Raw genomic sequence first — 18,898 nt, 5'->3', positions numbered from 1 at the left:
CAGTGAAGTTTTAGTCAAACACTACCCCGAAGACTGGAACACTTACATGGAAGAGTGTCACAAATACTCTCCAAAACTGCTCCCGTTATTCACATCTTAACATTTGTCTCAAGGCGAGAACTTTTTTTGACTATACAATTTATAATTTCCTTTAAAGCAATATAATTTAGGAGCTGGTATTGGTAGTGTACCATGCTTACAAAGACTCTTAATCTAGGGGCTAAGATGTTATTCTATAACAAGAACATGGGTTCTATGAACAAAGATATAGACTATTTATACAAACTAAGTCTGAGACAACAGAAGACTCTCCTCCAACAAAAGCTTTATGACAGAAGTTCAACTGTTTATGAAAAAGTGTCTTTCCCCTTTTGCATCTGAGGACAACTGATAGTCTTGCTTTGTCATTCATTTAAGACACAGCTCAACATCTCTAGTCACCCTGTAGATACAAAAGGTCAATGTATGTGTGTGTGTGTGTGTGTGTGCATGTGCATATGTGTGCGTGCATGTGTGTGCATGTGCATATGCGTTGCCTGTGCATGCGTGCATGTGTGTGCGTGTGTGCATGTATGCATGTGTGTGTGTGTGTGTGTGTGTGTGTGTGTGTGTGTGTGGCATGCGACCATGTGTTTACCCGTACACGTGGCATGGAGTTAAGTGAACTCAGTGGTACTTACTGGAAGACCCGTTTGACCTGCTCTACCCCAGGGCCCTGTTGTTCCTGGTAAGCCCATCTCTCCTTTGTCTCCATCCTCTCCAGGAAGTCCGCTTCCTCCTGGAGCCCCCTGGAATCCAAGGAAAAGGGTTTATTTTGAAGAATGCGGTGAAATAATTATGTCCTGTAATAAGTGTATTTTTATTTGACACACAAAAGTAGTTAAGCCTGATATTTTAAATATTCCATTTAAAATGATATCTTGGGGCTAGGGATGTAGCTCAGTTGCTACAGTGTTTGTCAAGCACATACTATGCCTGGGGGATTGATTTCCAGAACTAAATAAAACCTATAATACCAGAACTTGGGAGGTAGTGGCAGGAGGACCCAAAGTTTGAGTCATCCTCAGGATATATTGTGAGTTTGAGGCTAGCGTAGGACACATGAGACATTGTCTCAATATATAAAGTTTACCTTCAATCCATCTTTTCCTTGGAGACCTTCTTCTCCGGGAGCTCCTGGTTCACCCTGTTTTATTTTGTAGCAGAAAAAGTAAGATTAAGTTCTTGGCTATCTCATTGATCTTATTTTACATTTTGTCCCCAGAAGGTGTAGGAAGTGGTTGGTTTATAGTCGTCCATTTCTACTTTAACCTTATCTCTAAAGAAGACCTGACAGTGCAATAAGCATGATTTGACTTGCCTGGAAGAGCTCTGGAGGTACCTAAGATAGTCAGGGCTGTAAATTCAGATACAATGTGCCTCTAGAATACTAATACATTTTAGATAATTGCAGGTAACATATATATCTGGAGTCTGGAAATTAATATAGCTAGAACGTGCTTCTGACATCAAGGAATGTAAACACTATCATCACATGAAATACAGCTCCTTGATATAATGAACTTACATGGGGTAATATAACAAACTTCAGCCATGACCATTATACCAGACTTTCAGTTTCTGTATTTTCTCCCTTCAGAGAGACAAAGATTATGGCCAAGGCATATCAATAAGCTGCCTTTTAGATATGAAACTTGTGAATATACAGACTATAGCTTATGAAGCTGCTAAGGCAGTGTTGCTGTCTTTATAACTAAGTTAAAGTGAATTAATTAGCGCTAATTAATAGTACAACATCACTCCCATTAATGACCCCTGCCCTGTATTAAGCTGATCCCTACTAATCACCCCCACAAAAGGAAAATGCAAATCAACAAACCAGGTACAAAAATAAATCTCCCTACTTTATCTGTTAGTGAACAAAGATTTTAAAAAATTGTCTTCAACATTGTTATTTTGGAAAAAAAATCGTACCATGGCTTAAAGCCTGTCTATATTTTCATAACTTTTCCAAGATGTCAAATTACAACTACTCATAAAAATTTCCTTGCATCTCATTAAACCCTGGGGTGGTTTTAAAACACACATTACATTTCAATCTTTCATCTGTCTGTTAGGTTAAAAAATGTCCTGATGTGTTGATCAATGATTTGTGAATTTCTTCTTCATGCAACGCTAAGCAATAACCACATGACCACACATTTTTGGAAGGCTCTTCAGAGCACACCTGGTTTTGAGAAAAGTCACTTAGGTTTCTAAATGCCCAACTTAGAGTGCAAATAGGGTTTAGTGTGTAGTTTCTAAATTCATGAAACATTTTGTGGTGCATTTGAAAGTCTTATTACTCTACTTTTTGATGTGTCTAGGGCAGTTAAATTTTGAGTCTCCCCAAAGAAGTGGCTCAGTACATTGTTTATTGTAGGTACTCACACGTGACCCGGACTCCCCAGCTGCTCCAGGGCTGCCGGTAGGTCCAACATCTCCCTGAAGAGACAAAGGGCAGAGGAAGCTTTTTTTTTTTTCCACTCAAGTTGCTCTCCTAATCACAGGGTACAAATTATAAGGGATATCATCCAAAGTACTTCTGTTCTGATGCCTTCCATCTGCCTTCAAGATGGTTTTGTCACCGGGTGTGGTGCCGAACACCTTTAGTCCCAGTACTCGGGAGGAAGATGGCGGATCTCTGTGAGTTTGAGGCCAGCCTGCTCTACATAGTGAGTTCCAGGACAGCCAGGACAACACAGTGAGACCCTGACTCAACCTTGCCCCCTCCAAAAAAATGGTGTTTGTCAAACTGGGGCAAGTGTGGGTGTTACGTTAGAGATATCTCTCTCTTACACTTTTGCGTGGTTACCTTAGCACCTGGTTCACCTTGCAGGCCAGATTCTCCCTCAGTGCCTGGAAGTCCCTGAAAGAGGATGATTTGACATGTTACAAAGGCTGTACAAACCCCATAAGAAAATGGTTTGCTTTTCAGCTCAAAGGTAAGAGTCTGTGTGCCAGAGAGGGTTTTGGCTACCTCCAAACACACACTTCAACACTTAAGACAGGATTTTTTTCTGGGATTCTTTAACAATTCAAATGTCAAAAAGAGCTTCACTTGAAACCAAGACAATGAAGAAATTTCTCCCCCAATCTTTCACCTTTGAGACCTTAGAGGATATGAGATAATCTATTTCCTATAGCTTCGAGTTATCTATTCCCGGATTCAAAGATGTTTCCTTGCTTTTGAGCATCACATCCCTTCCTCCTGTGCCTATTGAAACCTGCTTCCTTGAGATCAATTAATTTTTTCATTTTTTAAAAATAAAATATACTGTATGAATTAATGATAAAGTTGTCACACTGAAAAGGAGATGTATATACTGAATTATTTTTCCAGTCTTCTTTCTTGGTGAGTCTAGCTTTGTTGGGTGACCTTTTGATTATTTTGACCTTGAAAACATACACGTTCTTGCAATCTTTGGTTCTTTCATGGTCTGAAGCTTCAACAGCTGCTTTTGTGTGATTTGTGTCTCCCAGGAGTATCAGTCGTGTTTTTTCATCCTCTGTGTGTCCCCCAGTCTTCTTCTTTATTCATGCTACCCTTCCATCCTTTTGATTAGTCCGTTGAGAGTGTTGTACATATGTGATCATATTCATCCCATCTCTCCCAATGCTTTCCCAATTCACCACCCCCAAATACACACCGACACATTTTTAAAGAAAGAATCCTCCAAGACCAATTAGTTCTGCCCAAATGTTCTTAGATGATCAGTCTTTTATTGGAAAGTGGTTGACTTACCGAGGGCAATAATCTTGGAGAAAACTGTCTCTCCTCCTGGAAGCTAATAATGGCCAACAGCTCTTTAGCTTAGAGTGGAACTGTGTGCCTTCTCCCTGGCCCACTTTATTACTTTTCTCTATTTCTTTTCAGAAATTCAATATTTCTGATGCACAGAGTGGACTCTTTTTTATAATTATTAGAAATTAAGATTTTGTTCTCATTATTAAATAATATTTTTGAAGAAAGGAAGTTTAGTTGTTCTTTTTTATAAAGACCTTGCAATCCACATTTACTGTTTTTCAAAGTAAAATAAAATAAAAAGTATATACACAATAGAAGAGATGGGCAGACAATGAAAAGTCCATTTCCACTGCTTAGAGAAAATTAGGTTTTCGGGTTTTTTTTTTTTTTGGTTCCTTGGTGTCTATGCTCATGACCAAGAATGAGGAGGCAGAGTGCCTATGTTTGGATCTGAGATTGACATTACTCCTTGCTAGTGCTCTTTCATAATTGCAAGCCTTAGTTTCTTCATCTGTAAAATGGGGGGAATAACTGGATCTACCTCATGAAGCCGTGCAAATCCGTGGAAGCCACAGAGTATGGAAATGCTGCTAGTCACATAAGCATGCTTCAGTGGTCAAGTGTTATCAAAGTCAGGGTCCTCCTTGGTCTGCCTCAGAGTGAGGCACATCTCATCTTTTACTTGCCAGGGGACACTCTCTCCTACCGCCTCCAACCACTGTTCAAACCACTGTTTTCCTTAGACCACTAGTCACACTTCACAACCTTATTACAACAGAATCTTATCTACTCTCTTAAAAATTCAAGCTGTGAGGTTTGGCACTCTGTGCTTTCTTCAAGTTTGGGATGTGGCACAGTACTGGCCATAACATCATCTTTAGGTCAGATCTAAGCCAGCCCTGCTGTTGGTATGCTTTAGCTTTGGGTGGACAAGCAGACTGTGACCTTTGCTCCCTCACAGGCGTCTTCCCGACTCAGGACAAGGTACTGCCACATCTGTCACGTAACCTGGAAATGTCAGAATGATTCCCCTTTCTGCTTTGCTTTTCAGAGTCCACATCTGAAGAAGCTGTGGGATTTAGGTGACAAGTGTCTGTGTGTGCCCATCCGTCGCTTCAGTTCGACGGCCTCCTTCCCTCCCTTCCTCCCTCTCTCCCTTTCCCCTCTCTTCTCCCCTTTCTCTCTTCCTTGCTTTCTTTCAGACAGGGTCTCACACCACAGCTCAAGCGTTCCTAGAGCTCACTGGTTCTCAGGCTGCACCACTGTGACATCTCAATAACCTTTTAATACTTAGATCTGTCCTTATTTATATTTGCTGAAAAACATTTCTAATTCAGCTGCTAGGGTTATTTTTCCAAAATATGGTTCTGATTTCACCTCTGTCTTGTTTATATAATGACTTATAATAGACCAACATAAAATGTTCAGGCTCTTTAATGGAGTCAGGAGACTTTTCATGGTTTTTCTCTAATCAGTCACTATTCCCTTTTGACAGTAAGCATCAAATATTCCACACAGCTCAACAGTCTAAGGTTCTCCCTAGTACCACCTGCCTTCCTGGGATTCTTTCATCTGTACTGCCCTTTCTCTTATCACTAAAGCTCTGTTTTTATTCTTTCAATCTCTCTTTTTTCTTTAAATGATTTTTAAAATTATTATTATTATTTTTTTACACCCCGACTGCAGTTTCCCCTCCCCCCTCTCCTCCCATCCACCCCTCCTCTGTTTCTATTCAGAAAAGGCAGGCCTCCCATGGATATCAACCAAACATGTCATATCAAGTTGCAGTAAGGCTGGGCACCTCCCCTTGTATTAAGGCTGGACAAGGCAACCCAGTATAAGGAATAGGGTCCTAGAGGCCAGCAAAAGAGTCAGAGACAGCCCCTGCTCCCACTGTTAGGAGTTCCACAAGAACACCAAGCTATACAACTGTCACATATGTGCAGAGAGCCTAGGTCAGTCTCATGCAGACTCCCTGGTTGTCAGTTCAGTCTCTGTAAGCCCCTATGAGCCCAGGTTAGTTGATTCTGTGGGTTTTCATGTACTGTCCTTGACTCCTCTGGGTCCTATAATCCTTCCTCCCCCTCTTCCAAAAGATTCTCTGAGTTCTGCCTAATGTTTTGTTGTAGGTTTTCATCAGTTACTGAATGAAGCCTCTGTGATGACAATTGGGTTAGATACCAATCAATGAGTATAGCAGAATATCATTAGGAATAATTTCACTGACTTTTGTTTTTGCTAGTTGTGTTTGGTTCTATCCTAGGTCTCTGGGCTATCCTGGTGCTGCAGGAAGCGTCGGGTAGATTCACTCTCGTGGCATGGGTCTCAGGCTGGACCAGTCATTGGTTGTTGGCCACTCCCACAATTTCTGCACCACCTTTATCCCAGCACATCTTGTAGGCAGGACAAATTGTAGGTCCAAGGTTATGTGGCTGGGTTGATGTCCCAATCCTTCCACTGGAAGTCTTGCCTGGTTACAGGAGATGGCTAGTTCAGGCTACATATTCCCTACTGTTAGGAGTCTTAGCTGAGGTCACCTTTGTAGATTCCTGGGAGTTTCTATTGCACTAGAAACATATCCTGAAATTCCCCCTTTTTAGTCATCTCTTCTAGTACTCTTCCCCTTTAATCCCCCTCCTGTTCCCATCCCCACCCACCCCAAGTCTACCCTCAAAATCTGTTCTATTTCCCTTTCCCAGGGAGATCCAAGGGTTCCCCTTGATTCCTCCTTGTCACTTACCTTCTATGGTTCTGTAGTTTATAGCATGGTTATCTTTTACTTTATAGATAATATCCACTTATAAGTGAATACATACCATACTTGTCTTTCTGAGTTTGGGTTACCTCACTCAGGATGATATTTTCTAATTCCATTCATTTGCCTGCAAATTTCATGATGTCATTGTTATTTAACACCTGAGTAATACTCCATTGTATACATGTACCATATTTTCTTTATCCATTCTTAGGTTAAGGGACATCTGGGTTGTTTCTAGGTTCTGGCTATTTTAAATACAGCTGCTATGAACATAGGTGAGCAAGTGTCCTTGTGTTATGATGGAGTATCCTTTTGGTATATGCCCAAGAGTGATATAATTGGGTCTTGAGGTAGATCAATTCCCAATTTTCTGAGAAATCGCCATATTGATTTCCAAAGTGGTTGCACAAGTCTGCACTCCCACCAGCAATGAAGGAGTGTTCCCCTTGTTCCACATCCTCTCGAGCATGAGCTGTCACTTGTGGTTTTGATCATGGCCATTCTGACAGGTATAAGATGGTATCTCAGAGTCATTTTGATTTGCATTCCCCTGATGGCTAAGGATGTTGAACATTTCTTTAAATGTTTCTCTGCCACTTGAAATTCTTCTCTTAAGAATTCTCTGTTTAGATCTGTACCTAATATTTTAATTGGAATATTTAGTTCTTTGGTGTCTAGTTTCCACGAGTTTTTTTAAATATATTTTTGAAATTAGCCCTCTGTCAGATGTGGGGTTGGTGAAGATCTTTTCCCATTCTGTAGGCTGTCATTTTGTCCTGTTGTGATTTCCTTTGCCTTACAGGAGCTTATCAATTTCATGAGGTCCCATTTTTTAATTGTCAGTCTTAGCGCCTGTGCTATTGGTGTTCTGTTCAGAAAGTTGTCTCCTGTGTTAATGTGTTCAAGACTATTCCCCACTTTCTCTTCTATCAAGTTCAGTGTCTTTGGTTTTATATTGAGGTATTTGATCCATTTGAACTTGAGTTTTGTCCAGGGTAATAGATATGGATGAACTTATTTGCATTCTTCTACATGCCAACATCCAGTTAGACCAGCACCATTTGCTGAAGATACATTTTTCCCCATTGTATAATTTTGGTTTCTTTGTTAAAAATCAGGCATCCATAGGTGTGTGGATTTAAAATTCCATTGATAAATCTGTCTGTTTTATGCCAATACCATGCATTTTTTTTTTTTTTTACCATAGCTCTGTAGTACAGCTTGAAATCAGGGATAGTGATGGCTCCAGATGTTTTTTTTATTGTACAGGATTGTTTTAGCTATCCTTGGTTTTTTGTTTTTTCATATGAAGTTGAGTATTGTTCTTTCTAGGTCTGTAAAGAATTGTGTTGGGATTTTGATAGGGATGGAATCTGTAGGTTGCTTTTGGTAAGATGGTCATTTTTACTATGTTAATCCTGCCAATCCATGTGAATGGGAGATCTTTTCATCTTCTGCTGTCTTGTGCAATTTCTTTCTTCAAGGACTTGAAGTTCTTGTCATAAAGATCTTTCACTTGCTTGGTTAGAGTTACACCAAGATAGTTTACATTATTTGAGGCTATCGTGAAGGGCTCTGTTTCCCTGGTTTCTTTCTCCACCAGTTCATCATTTGTATATAGAAGAGCTACTGACTTTTCTGAGTTAATCTTGTATTCAGCCACTTTGCTGAAGGTGTTTATCAGCTGTGGGAGTTCTCTGGTAGAATTTTTGGGGTCACTTATGTATACTATCATATCGTCTGCAAATAAAGATACTTTGACTTCCTCCGTTCCATTTTGTATCCCCTTGATCTCCTTTAGTTGTCTTATTGCTCTAGCTAGAACTTAAATACTATGTTGACTAGATATGGAATGAGTGGACAGCTTTGTTCCTGATTTAGTGAAATTGCTTTGAGTTTCTCTTCATTTAATTTGATGTTGGCTATTGGCATGCTATATATTACCTTTATTATGTTTAGGTTATGTCCCTTGTATGCTTATCTCTCCAAGTCAATCTCACTTTTTTATGTTCCCATATACATGTCTTGTTTTTCTCTTCCCCCAGGTAGGGGTAAAGCAGCAATTCCTTTGCTCCCTTATTTCGCTGCCAATATTTGTATTACTGACCCTAACCCATTGCAATATAATGATTGTTGATGTTGACTATACTCTGAATAGATTATTAGCTTGTAAAGGAATCAGTGACCTTAAATGCATTTTTACATCTCCAGATACACTTATCTGGAGTACAGTAAGAGGCATGGCATAGTCAAGGAAGGGGAACTAGGTTTCCAAGCCTAGCAGCAGAATAAAATTTTATAAAGAATAGAACAGGTCTGCAGAAGTGGACCATATAGAACATTATTGTGTTAAAAATTGGTTAATTTTGGTGTGTGATTTTTTTATTTGCAAGTTTTTTATAATAAAATTTATAGAAAAAAATTTTAAAAGGAAATGGATGTTTATTGTAAAGGTTATTCAACTCTTAAAGAATCACAAGAATGATGCAATAAAGACAAACTGGAGATGAGTAGCTGAGGGTCTGGGGGGAGTTGGAGGAGCCACGGCACAAAGGTGGTAGAATTGCTTTTGCAGTAGACCTGAAGAGGGAAGGATAGCTATAAGGCAGCAAGGGCCTATTCAAAGGGAAAAGATAAGGAGAGGGTGAAGTAGGAGCAGCTTAGGGTGACTACGGGATCTTTCAGTGAGATGCTCATGAAAACTGAAGATTAGAAAGTGATGGGCTTCGTGTATAGAAAAAGAATAACAGTGCACAGATTTTGCGTCTGAGATGTTAGTGGACTACCTAGGTGAATACATAAAATGCCACTAGGACATCAATAAGTGGTGTAAAAGGAGAGGCATGAGTTACAGCTTTCATGGTGACATTGGTCCTCAGTTGGCAAAACCAAGGAAGTGTAGGGGCAGTTTCATATGAGTCTGAGAAAGGCTAATGAGAAGATAAAGTGAGGAAGAGAGGAAGAGCACTTTCCCAGACGCCAGGGAGGTGGGGTAATCTATAGCTTTACTACCAGAGTAAGAAACAGAAATGAAATGACTGGATTTCATAATTATAACAAATGTAGCTTGTTATTTCAAATGATATAGTAAGTAGGGTGACTTCCAAACTCCCCATTCTCTAAAAGATGTCGCCTCTTAGAATGAAGAGCTATCAAGTCAATTCTCATCAGTGAAGGGAAATCTTCATTCACTTTTTGTTCTTAGAGGAGAACTTTGTATGTATGAAATTGTCTCTGCACATTGATTATTTCTGCCATTTATAGTTTTAGGTTTTGTTTTCTATATATAAAAGAAAATGCCATAAAATTATTCTTCATCACATATACTTAATATATTTAATTCACTTTATTTTGTAAAACATGTTGAACCAAAGATTAGAATGAATCACAAAATATTACCTCCACACCCATCTCTCCAGGAAGTCCAGCATTACCAGGTAGTCCTCGTGGTCCCTATATTCAAATAAATTGAAGATATGAGAATCAAAGTTTACTTTTTAAATAAACAATGCATCTCAGTTTCATTTTAATGAATAGCATCTGACTTGACATATTACTTTACTCTCTATATAAATAAAATTATAACTTTAGTTGATTCATCTGTATTGTTTTGTGAATTATGGTAAACTAAGCTTGTATTCAAAATAAAAATAGAGTAAGGGGTACTATTACATTTTACTCCCTAATTTACTCATTCATTCAACAAACATTATCAAATACCCAATAATTATTGAATGTTGTGCTCCCATAGTTATCTTTAACTGTGGGCATGTCTACGGGAGGCTGTCTTGATTTTTAATTGACGTGGGAGAGCTCAGTCTATTGTGGGTGGCGCTGTTCCCTAGGCAGGTGATCCAAGGCTTTACAAGAATTCGAGCTGAGCAGAATGGAGTCAGCAAACAGCATTTATCCATGGTTTCTGCTTCCAGGTCCTGCCCTGACTTCCCTCAATGCTAGACTGCATCCTATGAAACTAGAACATGTGCTAAGGGCTTTCACAATGTACCTTATTTATATGCATGACAGTCACATATATACTTAATAACCCTGGCAAATATATGACAAATAAAAATATTTTAAATGAAAAAGTATGTGATCCCCCCACTCCCGTCTCTACAGTCTTGCCTTTTTCAGAATGACATAGCATACAGCTTTCCAGTTGGTTTCTTTCATTCAGCAGCATGCACTGTGGTTTGCCTAGGAATATTTTAACTTGCTGGCTCATTTCCCCTCCTCCTTCTCCCCCTCCTTCTCCTCCTCCCCCCTCCTCCACCTCTTCCATTGCCAAATAAATGACTATAAGGAAATATATCCATTTCTCTGATTTTAAAGTTTTCCCCCAATACATATCCTTCACAAAGCTTAGGGATTTTTCCTCTATTCCAAGTTTTCTGAGAGTCTGTATTTTATTTTCTATCGTGAGTGAGAATGAGAATTTGTCAAATAATTTTCCTGGATGTATTTATAACACTATTTTCTTCTTCAGACCATTAAGGTGATGGACTACATAGGTTTTTTTGAATGTTAAACTTCCCTTGTGTACCTAGAATAAATCCTCTCTTGGTCATGATGTATAATACATGGTGTTAGATTTGATCTAACATTGTGCTGAGGACTCTATACTTATGTTCCTGAGTGATACTGGTCTGTTCTTTTCTTTTCCTGTAACACATGTGTCTGTTGGTCCTGGGATAATTCTGGTCTCTTGAAAGGACCCAGGAAGAAGTCATCCTTGCTTCCAGCTCCTGACTCAGGCTATAGAGAATTCCCATAATTTGTTTGCTAAATTATTATTAGACGTTATCAAGATCACCCAGGGCTAGTGCTTTTTGTTTGGGAAAGTTATTGGTTATTTATTTAAGTGGTTAACCAACATAGACTTATTCAAATGATTGGTTTTTAAGTGAGTTTTGTTAAAATAGTCTTTTTAAGTAGCTGGATAACTGTATCTAAGTTACAGAGTTTGTGGACATATGAGCTGTTCTTCCTTTTAAATCAGTAGTGATGGCCTCTCTCTTGTATCTGACATCAGTGATTTGTGTTTTCTTATTATTCTCTTGATTATTCTGCCAATGGATTGAGGAATTTTTTTCTCTTTTTTCATCAGAACAAATGTTTGGGTTAATTGATTTTTAAATAGTTTTTGGCTTTTATTTTTATTATTTACTTTATTATGCTTTCTCTATATTCAATTTTCTTATTTCTAATTGAAAGCTTAGACTATTTATTTGAAATGCTTTGTCTTTCTAATATTCTTTATAATTTTTAAAAAAATGATTCATTTATTTTTATGTGCACTGGTGCTTTGCCTGTGTGTACATACGTGTGAGGGTGTCAGATCCCCTGGAACAGGGGATACAGACAGTTATGAGCTGCCATGTGGGCACTGGAAATTGAACTCAGGTCCTCTGGAAGAACAGCCAGTGTTCTTAACTGCTGAGCCATCTCTCCAGTCCCTCTAGTATTTCTTTTAAAATGTATGTTACAAATTTCCTTCTAATCCACAAATTTTTAGGCTGTATTTTCACTTTGTTAACTAAGATACTTGTAAATTTTTCTTCTGTTATTTTATCAGTATTGTTGTGCGTGCATGCGTGCGTGCGTGCGTGCGTGCGTGCGTGCGTGCGTGCGTGTGTGTGTGTGTGTGTGTGTGTGTGTGTGTGTGTGTTTATGGAGATGTGTGCACCACAGTGAGCTTGTAGAGGGTAGAGAACGATTAGAAGTAGTTGGTTCTCTTATTGCACTGTGGGTTCCAGGGACTGAACTAAGTAAGGACACCAGGCTTGCCCCCCCCTTTACCTGTTGAGCCTTGTTGCTGGCATGGGATTTCATTTTTTAACACTGTATTATTTAGAAGTATGCTTTTTTAAATATCAGGAAATTTTGAGATTTTTTAGCATGTTTCTATTTTCATTTTTAACTTAATTCTTCTATGGTCTGTGAGCAGATATGTTTATGTTTATCATATTATCTTTAAAATTTGTTAAGATGTATATTTTAGACCACAATTTGATCTATATTGTGGAATGTTTTATATGAACTTCCAAAGAATGTGTGTTATGTTGTTGAATGAAGGTTTGTTTTTTCTCTTGGTATCTGTAGAAATTTACTTTATTTATACAAAATGTCCCAATTCTTGGATGTTTGCATTAAATTTACAATAGACCTTGTCCCTACACTCAACTTGCCACCATGGAATTAAGCAATGTCTAAAGAGAACAAGAGAGGACCTAAACGACCAAATGAAATCAAAGGTGGACGGGCACGAAGCTCTTCTGAAGGGTTTTGGGTTTGTGGGTCACGTGGTTTTTGTCTCAACTATTCAACATTTCTGTCCCAGCTTGAAGCAGTCACACACAGTGTGGCTGTTTTAGAAGCACCTGACGTATAAAGCAGTGACTGGACTGCCAGCTTCATTTCTCTTGGCCCCGCCCCACCTTTTTTTCATTCTTATTCTTTTCTACCAACATTTGAAATTTTTAATATTTAACTTCAGCCTTACATCCACTATAAAAACAGTTAGAGGAGGCCATTGTTTGCAATAACTAAGACTTCTCATTCAGCCCCAACAGAACAGAATGCAAATGCCAGAGAGCTACAGTACTGAACCAGAGGGAGGTACAGTCTGGCCTTCTGAGAACTCAGGGAGGAATGCTGATTTCCAAATCAGCTCGTTTCAGTCAGAACAACATCGATGCCCCTCCAGCTGCAGTCCCTACCAAAAGGTCACTTGGCAATGACTGGGTGTCATGTCTTTCCTGTGACTGTCTTCCTCACCTTACTTTACGATGACAGTGACTTAGCTCTCAGGCCTCTGATTTCTTCAGCCCATTCTGTCTATAAAACCCTTATGCTCAGTTCTTGGAACAATTTCTGTTCCGTAGAATAAAACGTTCCCCTCTGTTGAATAAGCAACACCAACCGAGACTAAGCTCAATTCTCATTATGCTTATTTATTTATTTTATATTTACTTACTTATTGTGTATGTATGTGTGTGTGTCGCAGGGAGAGGGTCACTAGCCACATAGCACAGATGGAAGTCAGAGGTAGCATACAGGACTAATTTCGCTCTCTCTCCTTCCACTATGTGTGTCCCGGGGATTGGACTCAGGTGACCAGGCTTAGCAGCAAGCACCTTAGCCACTGAGCCATCTTGCTGGTCCCACTATGTCTGCTCTCTTCATGCAATGGTACTTATGTCTCCAAACAATGGTGTCTTTGTGTGAGTGCATGTATGTATGTGAGCCTTTTGGAGGTGGCATGCATGTCTGGTGCTTTTGGAGGCTGGAAGAGGCTGTAGGATCCCCTGGAGTTAGAGTTACAGGTGGTTGTGGGCCACCACATAGTTTCTGGGAAACAAACTTGGGTCCTCTTCAAGAGCAGTAAGTGCTCTTAACTTCTGAGCTGTCTTTTCAGCCCCAACTCTCATATTTATAACTTTAGTGCATTCCTCTGATCTGAATCCAACAGCCAACGTATCATTTCTCAAAGGCCTCTCAGATTCACCACTCAATTTGTGATCTTCAGTTCTCCAGCCCAGTATTTCACTGTTTTCTTGCTTCAACAAATGATATTTAATGCAAGGAGCCAGACACTCAGGGATAATACTTCAAAACAGGCTCGGCATCTCCTACTGCTTTTAGCATCTTTGGAATCCTTCCCCTCTCTCTACTTCTTTCTTGCCTGCTTATCATAGACTTTTGGCTGTATCTTATCTGGATCTTGGCTCTTGACTCCTTCTACTACATGGTTTGATAATACTTGTGAGACAATAATCTGATCATTGTTCCTTCCCCCTGGTGCCGTCCATTTATCCTTACAATAACTACAAATCCCTTGGAATAGGGCCTATAGAGCTGTGTGTGTGGTCAGCATGTCCCTTTCTGTTCTTGTGTTGGACCTGCTCTCTGTCCAACTGTCACAGCCATGTTGTCTGTCCTCTCGTTCTGGAACAAAATTTCCTCATCTTGGCTCAAATAAGTATTACTCTTCTCTCATATCACATGGCTCTGCTCAAGGAAGCTTTCTTGAGGCCTCTGCATTATGACAGCTTATTTATCACAGACCCGCTAGATCTGAACTCCTCCATAGTTAGTCTTCTTTATCCACTCTGCCCCATGGACTCAGTGAGTACAGAAAGAAGACAATCTTTACAAATGTCTACAGTGAACCTGTACAGACTTTTTATTCACGATGCTCCTTAAACAATATCATGTAACAATTATTTACATAGATAGCCCAGAGATGATTTAAAATACACATGAGGAGATGGACAGGTGACAAAAAGACATGATTCCACTTTGTATGAGGCTTTTGAGCATCCACAGACTGCCTCTGGGCAGGGCACTGAACTGCTTCCCCAGGGATACCGAGTTCTGACTGTACTTACAGGTACTTGTCTCAATTCATAATTATCTATTTTTATATGTAATCATTTCATCAGTACTTTCTCCTTTCACTGGACTGGAAACTTCATGCTCACTGTTAAACACCAAGAGCAGATTCCTGATAACTGTTGACTGACTCAAAGAATGGTGACCTGTTTAATAGAAATGCCCGCCACACAAGGAAGAAAAAGTCTTTAAAAGGTTGTAGTACTTATTATATTATTGTCAAAATATAAAATACATTTAATTTTTTGCCATCCTCATTTTAACAATTCCACTCATTTCTATGATTGAACCAGCAGTTCAAATATTGGTTTATATTTTAATTGCCAGTCCTGTGACACTGTGACCTTTACATTAACATTTTAAGCACCATGAAGCTATTTTGTTAACAAGTGTTGCCGGGCGGTGGTGGCGCACGCCTTTAATCCCAGCACTCGGGAGGCAGAGCCAGGCGGATCTCTGTGAATTCGAGGCCAGCCTGGGCTACAGAGTGAGTTCCAGGAAAGGCGCAAAGCTACACAGAGAAACCCTGTTTCGAAAAACCAAAAAAAAAAAACCCAAAAAACCAAAAACCAACCAAAAAAAACCACAAGTGTTTTCTTGTATAAATTTTAAGTTACAAGTCCTTCCTTACTCAGATCCTAATATTTTGTCTCCATTGTGACCATGGCTCGATTGACACCGTTATCTAATAAAATCCTGTGAGTTTTCTTCCGTTTCCTCAGTGTGATGGTGCTCACTGTCAGTGATGCCTCGGGCACAGCCTTTTGTGTATTCAATTTAACAAACACACATTGGGAAAATGGACTACACTGGACATCATACAGGAGAGGCAATAAGAAGGTGAAAGAAATAGTCTCTGCTTCAAGGAGCTTATGGTGGGATCAGATGGTTAAGGAAGCTGTGTGGAGGAGGACTGTGTGGAGGAGGCTGTGTGGAGGAGGCTGTGTGGAGGAGGACTGTACTGGAGGAGGACTGTGTGGAGGAGGCTGTGTGGAGGAGGACTGTGTGGAGGAGGACTGTGCTGGAGGAGGACTGTGTGGAGGAGGCTGTGTGGAGGAGGACTGTGAGGAGGAGGACTGTACTGGAGGAGGACTGTGTGGAGGAGGACTGTACTGGAGGAGGACTGTGTGGAGGAGGCTGTGTGGAGGAGGACTGTGTGGAGGAGGACTGTGTGGAGGAGGCTGTGTGGAGGAGACTGTGTGGAGGAGGCTGTGTGGAGGAGGACTGTACTGGAGGAGGCTGTGTGGAGGAGGACTGTGTGGAGGAGGACTGTACTGGAGGAGGACTGTGTGGAGGAGGCTGTGTGGAGGAGGACTGTGTGGAGGAGGACTGTACTGGAGGAGGACTGTGTGGAGGAGGACTGTGTGGAGGAGGACTGTGTGGAGGAGGACTGTGTGGAGGAGGACTGTACTGGAGGAGGACTGTGTGGAGGAGGCTGTGTGGAGGAGGCTGTGTGGAGGAGACTGTGTGGAGGAGGACTGTACTGGAGGAGGACTGTGTGGAGGAGGACTGTACTGGAGGAGGACTGTGTGGAGGAGGACTGTACTGGAGGAGGACTGTGTGGAGGAGGACTGTACTGGAGGAGGACTGTGTGGAGGAGGACTGTGTAGAGGAGGGACTGTGCTGGAGGAGGGGTGTGTGGAGGAGGACTGTACTGGAGGAGGCTGTGTGGAGGAGGACTGTACTGGAGGAGGCTGTGTGGAGGAGGACTGTGTGGAGGAGGCTGGTGTGGAGGAGGCTGTGTGGAGGAGGACTGTGTGGAGGAGGACTGTGTGGAGGAGGCTGTGTGGAGGAGGCTGTGTGGAGGAGGCTGTGTGGAGGAGGACTGTGTGGAGGAGGCTGTGTGGAGGAGGACTGTGTGGAGGAGGACTGTGTGGAGGAGGACTGTACTGGAGGAGGACTGTGTGGAGGAGGACTGTGTGGAGGAGGCTGTGTGGAGGAGGACTGTGTGGAGGAGGCTGTGTGGAGGAGGACTGTACTGGAGGAGGACTGTGTGGAGGAGGACTGTACTGGAGGAGGACTGTGTGGAGGAGGACTGTGTGGAGGAGGCTGTGTGGAGGAGGCTGTGTGGAGGAGGCTGTGTGGAGAAGGCTGTGTGGAGGAGGCTGTACTGGAGGAGGACTGTACTGGAGGAGGACTGTACTGGAGGAGGACTGTGTGGAGGAGGACTGTACTGGAGGAGGACTGTACTGGAGGAGGACTGTGTGGAGGAGGACTGTGTGGAGGAGGACTGTACTGGAGGAGGCTGTGTGGAGGAGGACTGTACTGGAGGAGGACTGTGTGGAGGAGGACTGTGTGGAGGAGGACTGTACTGGAGGAGGACTGTGTGGAGGAGGACTGTGTGGAGGAGGACTGTACTGGAGGAGGCTGTGTGGAGGAGGACTGTGTGGAGGAGGACTGTACTGGAGGAGGACTGTGCTGGAGGAGGACTGTGTGGAGGAGGACTGTACTGGAGGAGGCTGTGTGGAGGAGGACTGTACTGGAGGAGGCTGTGTGGAGGAGGACTGTACTGGAGGAGGACTGTGTGGAGGAGGACTGTACTGGAGGAGGCTGTGTGGAGGAGGACTGTCCTGGAGGAGGACTGTGTGGAGGAGGCTGTGTGGAGGAGGCTGTGTGGAGGAGGACTGTACTGGAGGAGGACTGTGTGGAGGAGGACTGTACTGGAGGAGGACTGTGTGGAGGAGGCTGTGTGGAGGAGGCTGTGTGGAGGAGGACTGTGTGGAGGAGGACTGTACTGGAGGAGGACTGTGTGGAGGAGGACTGTATGGAGGAGGACTGTACTGGAGGAGGACTGTACTGGAGGAGGGTGTGTGGAGGAGGACTGTGTGGAGGAGGACTGTGTGGAGGAGGACTGTACTGGAGGAGGACTGTACTGGAGGAGGCTGTGTGGAGGAGGACTGTACTGGAGGAGGACTGTACTGGAGTAGGACTGTACTGGAGGAGGCTGTGTGGAGGAGGACTGTGTGGAGGAGGCTGTGTGGAGGAGGCTGTGTGGAATGGGACTGTGTGGAGGAGGACTGTACTGGAGGAGGACTGTACTGGAGTAGGACTGTACTGGAGGAGGACTGTGTGGAGGAGGACTGTACTGGAGGAGGACTGTGTGGAGGAGGACTGTACTGGAGGAGGACTGTGTGGAGGAGGACTGTACTGGAGGAGGACTGTGTGGAGGAGGACTGTGTAGAGGAGGACTGTGCTGGAGGAGGGTGTGTGGAGGAGGACTGTACTGGAGGAGGCTGTGTGGAGGAGGACTGTACTGGAGGAGGCTGTGTGGAGGAGGACTGTGTGGAGGAGGCTGTGTGGAGGAGGCTGTGTGGAGGAGGACTGTGTGGAGGAGGACTGTGTGGAGGAGGCTGTGTGGAGGAGGCTGTGTGGAGGAGGCTGTGTGGAGGAGGACTGTGTGGAGGAGGCTGTGTGGAGGAGGACTGTGTGGAGGAGGACTGTGTGGAGGAGGACTGTACTGGAGGAGGACTGTGTGGAGGAGGACTGTGTGGAGGAGGCTGTGTGGAGGAGGACTGTGTGGAGGAGGCTGTGTGGAGGAGGACTGTACTGGAGGAGGACTGTGTGGAGGAGGACTGTACTGGAGGAGGACTGTGTGGAGGAGGACTGTGTGGAGGAGGCTGTGTGGAGGAGGCTGTGTGGAGGAGGCTGTGTGGAGAAGGCTGTGTGGAGGAGGCTGTACTGGAGGAGGACTGTACTGGAGGAGGACTGTACTGGAGGAGGACTGTGTGGAGGAGGACTGTACTGGAGGAGGACTGTACTGGAGGAGGACTGTGTGGAGGAGGACTGTGTGGAGGAGGACTGTACTGGAGGAGGCTGTGTGGAGGAGGACTGTACTGGAGGAGGACTGTGTGGAGGAGGACTGTGTGGAGGAGGACTGTACTGGAGGAGGACTGTGTGGAGGAGGACTGTGTGGAGGAGGACTGTACTGGAGGAGGCTGTGTGGAGGAGGACTGTGTGGA

The 18,898-nt window shown here is 42.7% G+C and overlaps 1 protein-coding gene and 1 long non-coding RNA gene across 2 annotated transcripts in view; one reads left to right on the top strand and one right to left on the bottom strand.

The window, feature by feature from the left end:
- Col24a1 (collagen type XXIV alpha 1 chain) overlaps positions 1-18,898 on the bottom strand; it is a 271,849-nt gene that overhangs the window by 90,172 nt on the left and 162,779 nt on the right. The window contains 5 exon segments of the mRNA XM_052731052.1: positions 681-788; positions 1,133-1,186; positions 2,431-2,484; positions 2,855-2,908; positions 9,945-9,998. Of these exon segments, the coding sequence (XP_052587012.1) occupies positions 681-788; positions 1,133-1,186; positions 2,431-2,484; positions 2,855-2,908; positions 9,945-9,998 (324 nt within the window).
- The window catches only part of LOC128105751 (uncharacterized), a 95,320-nt gene that overhangs the window by 1,804 nt on the left and 74,618 nt on the right, over positions 1-18,898 (top strand). The window lies entirely within an intron of this gene.

This window comes from Peromyscus californicus, unplaced genomic scaffold (assembly GCF_007827085.1).
Source record: "Peromyscus californicus insignis strain IS unplaced genomic scaffold, ASM782708v3 Scaffold_9__1_contigs__length_137607984, whole genome shotgun sequence".
NCBI classification, from domain to species: Eukaryota; Metazoa; Chordata; class Mammalia; order Rodentia; family Cricetidae; genus Peromyscus; species Peromyscus californicus.
This window is presented reverse-complemented; position numbering and strand designations above follow the sequence as displayed.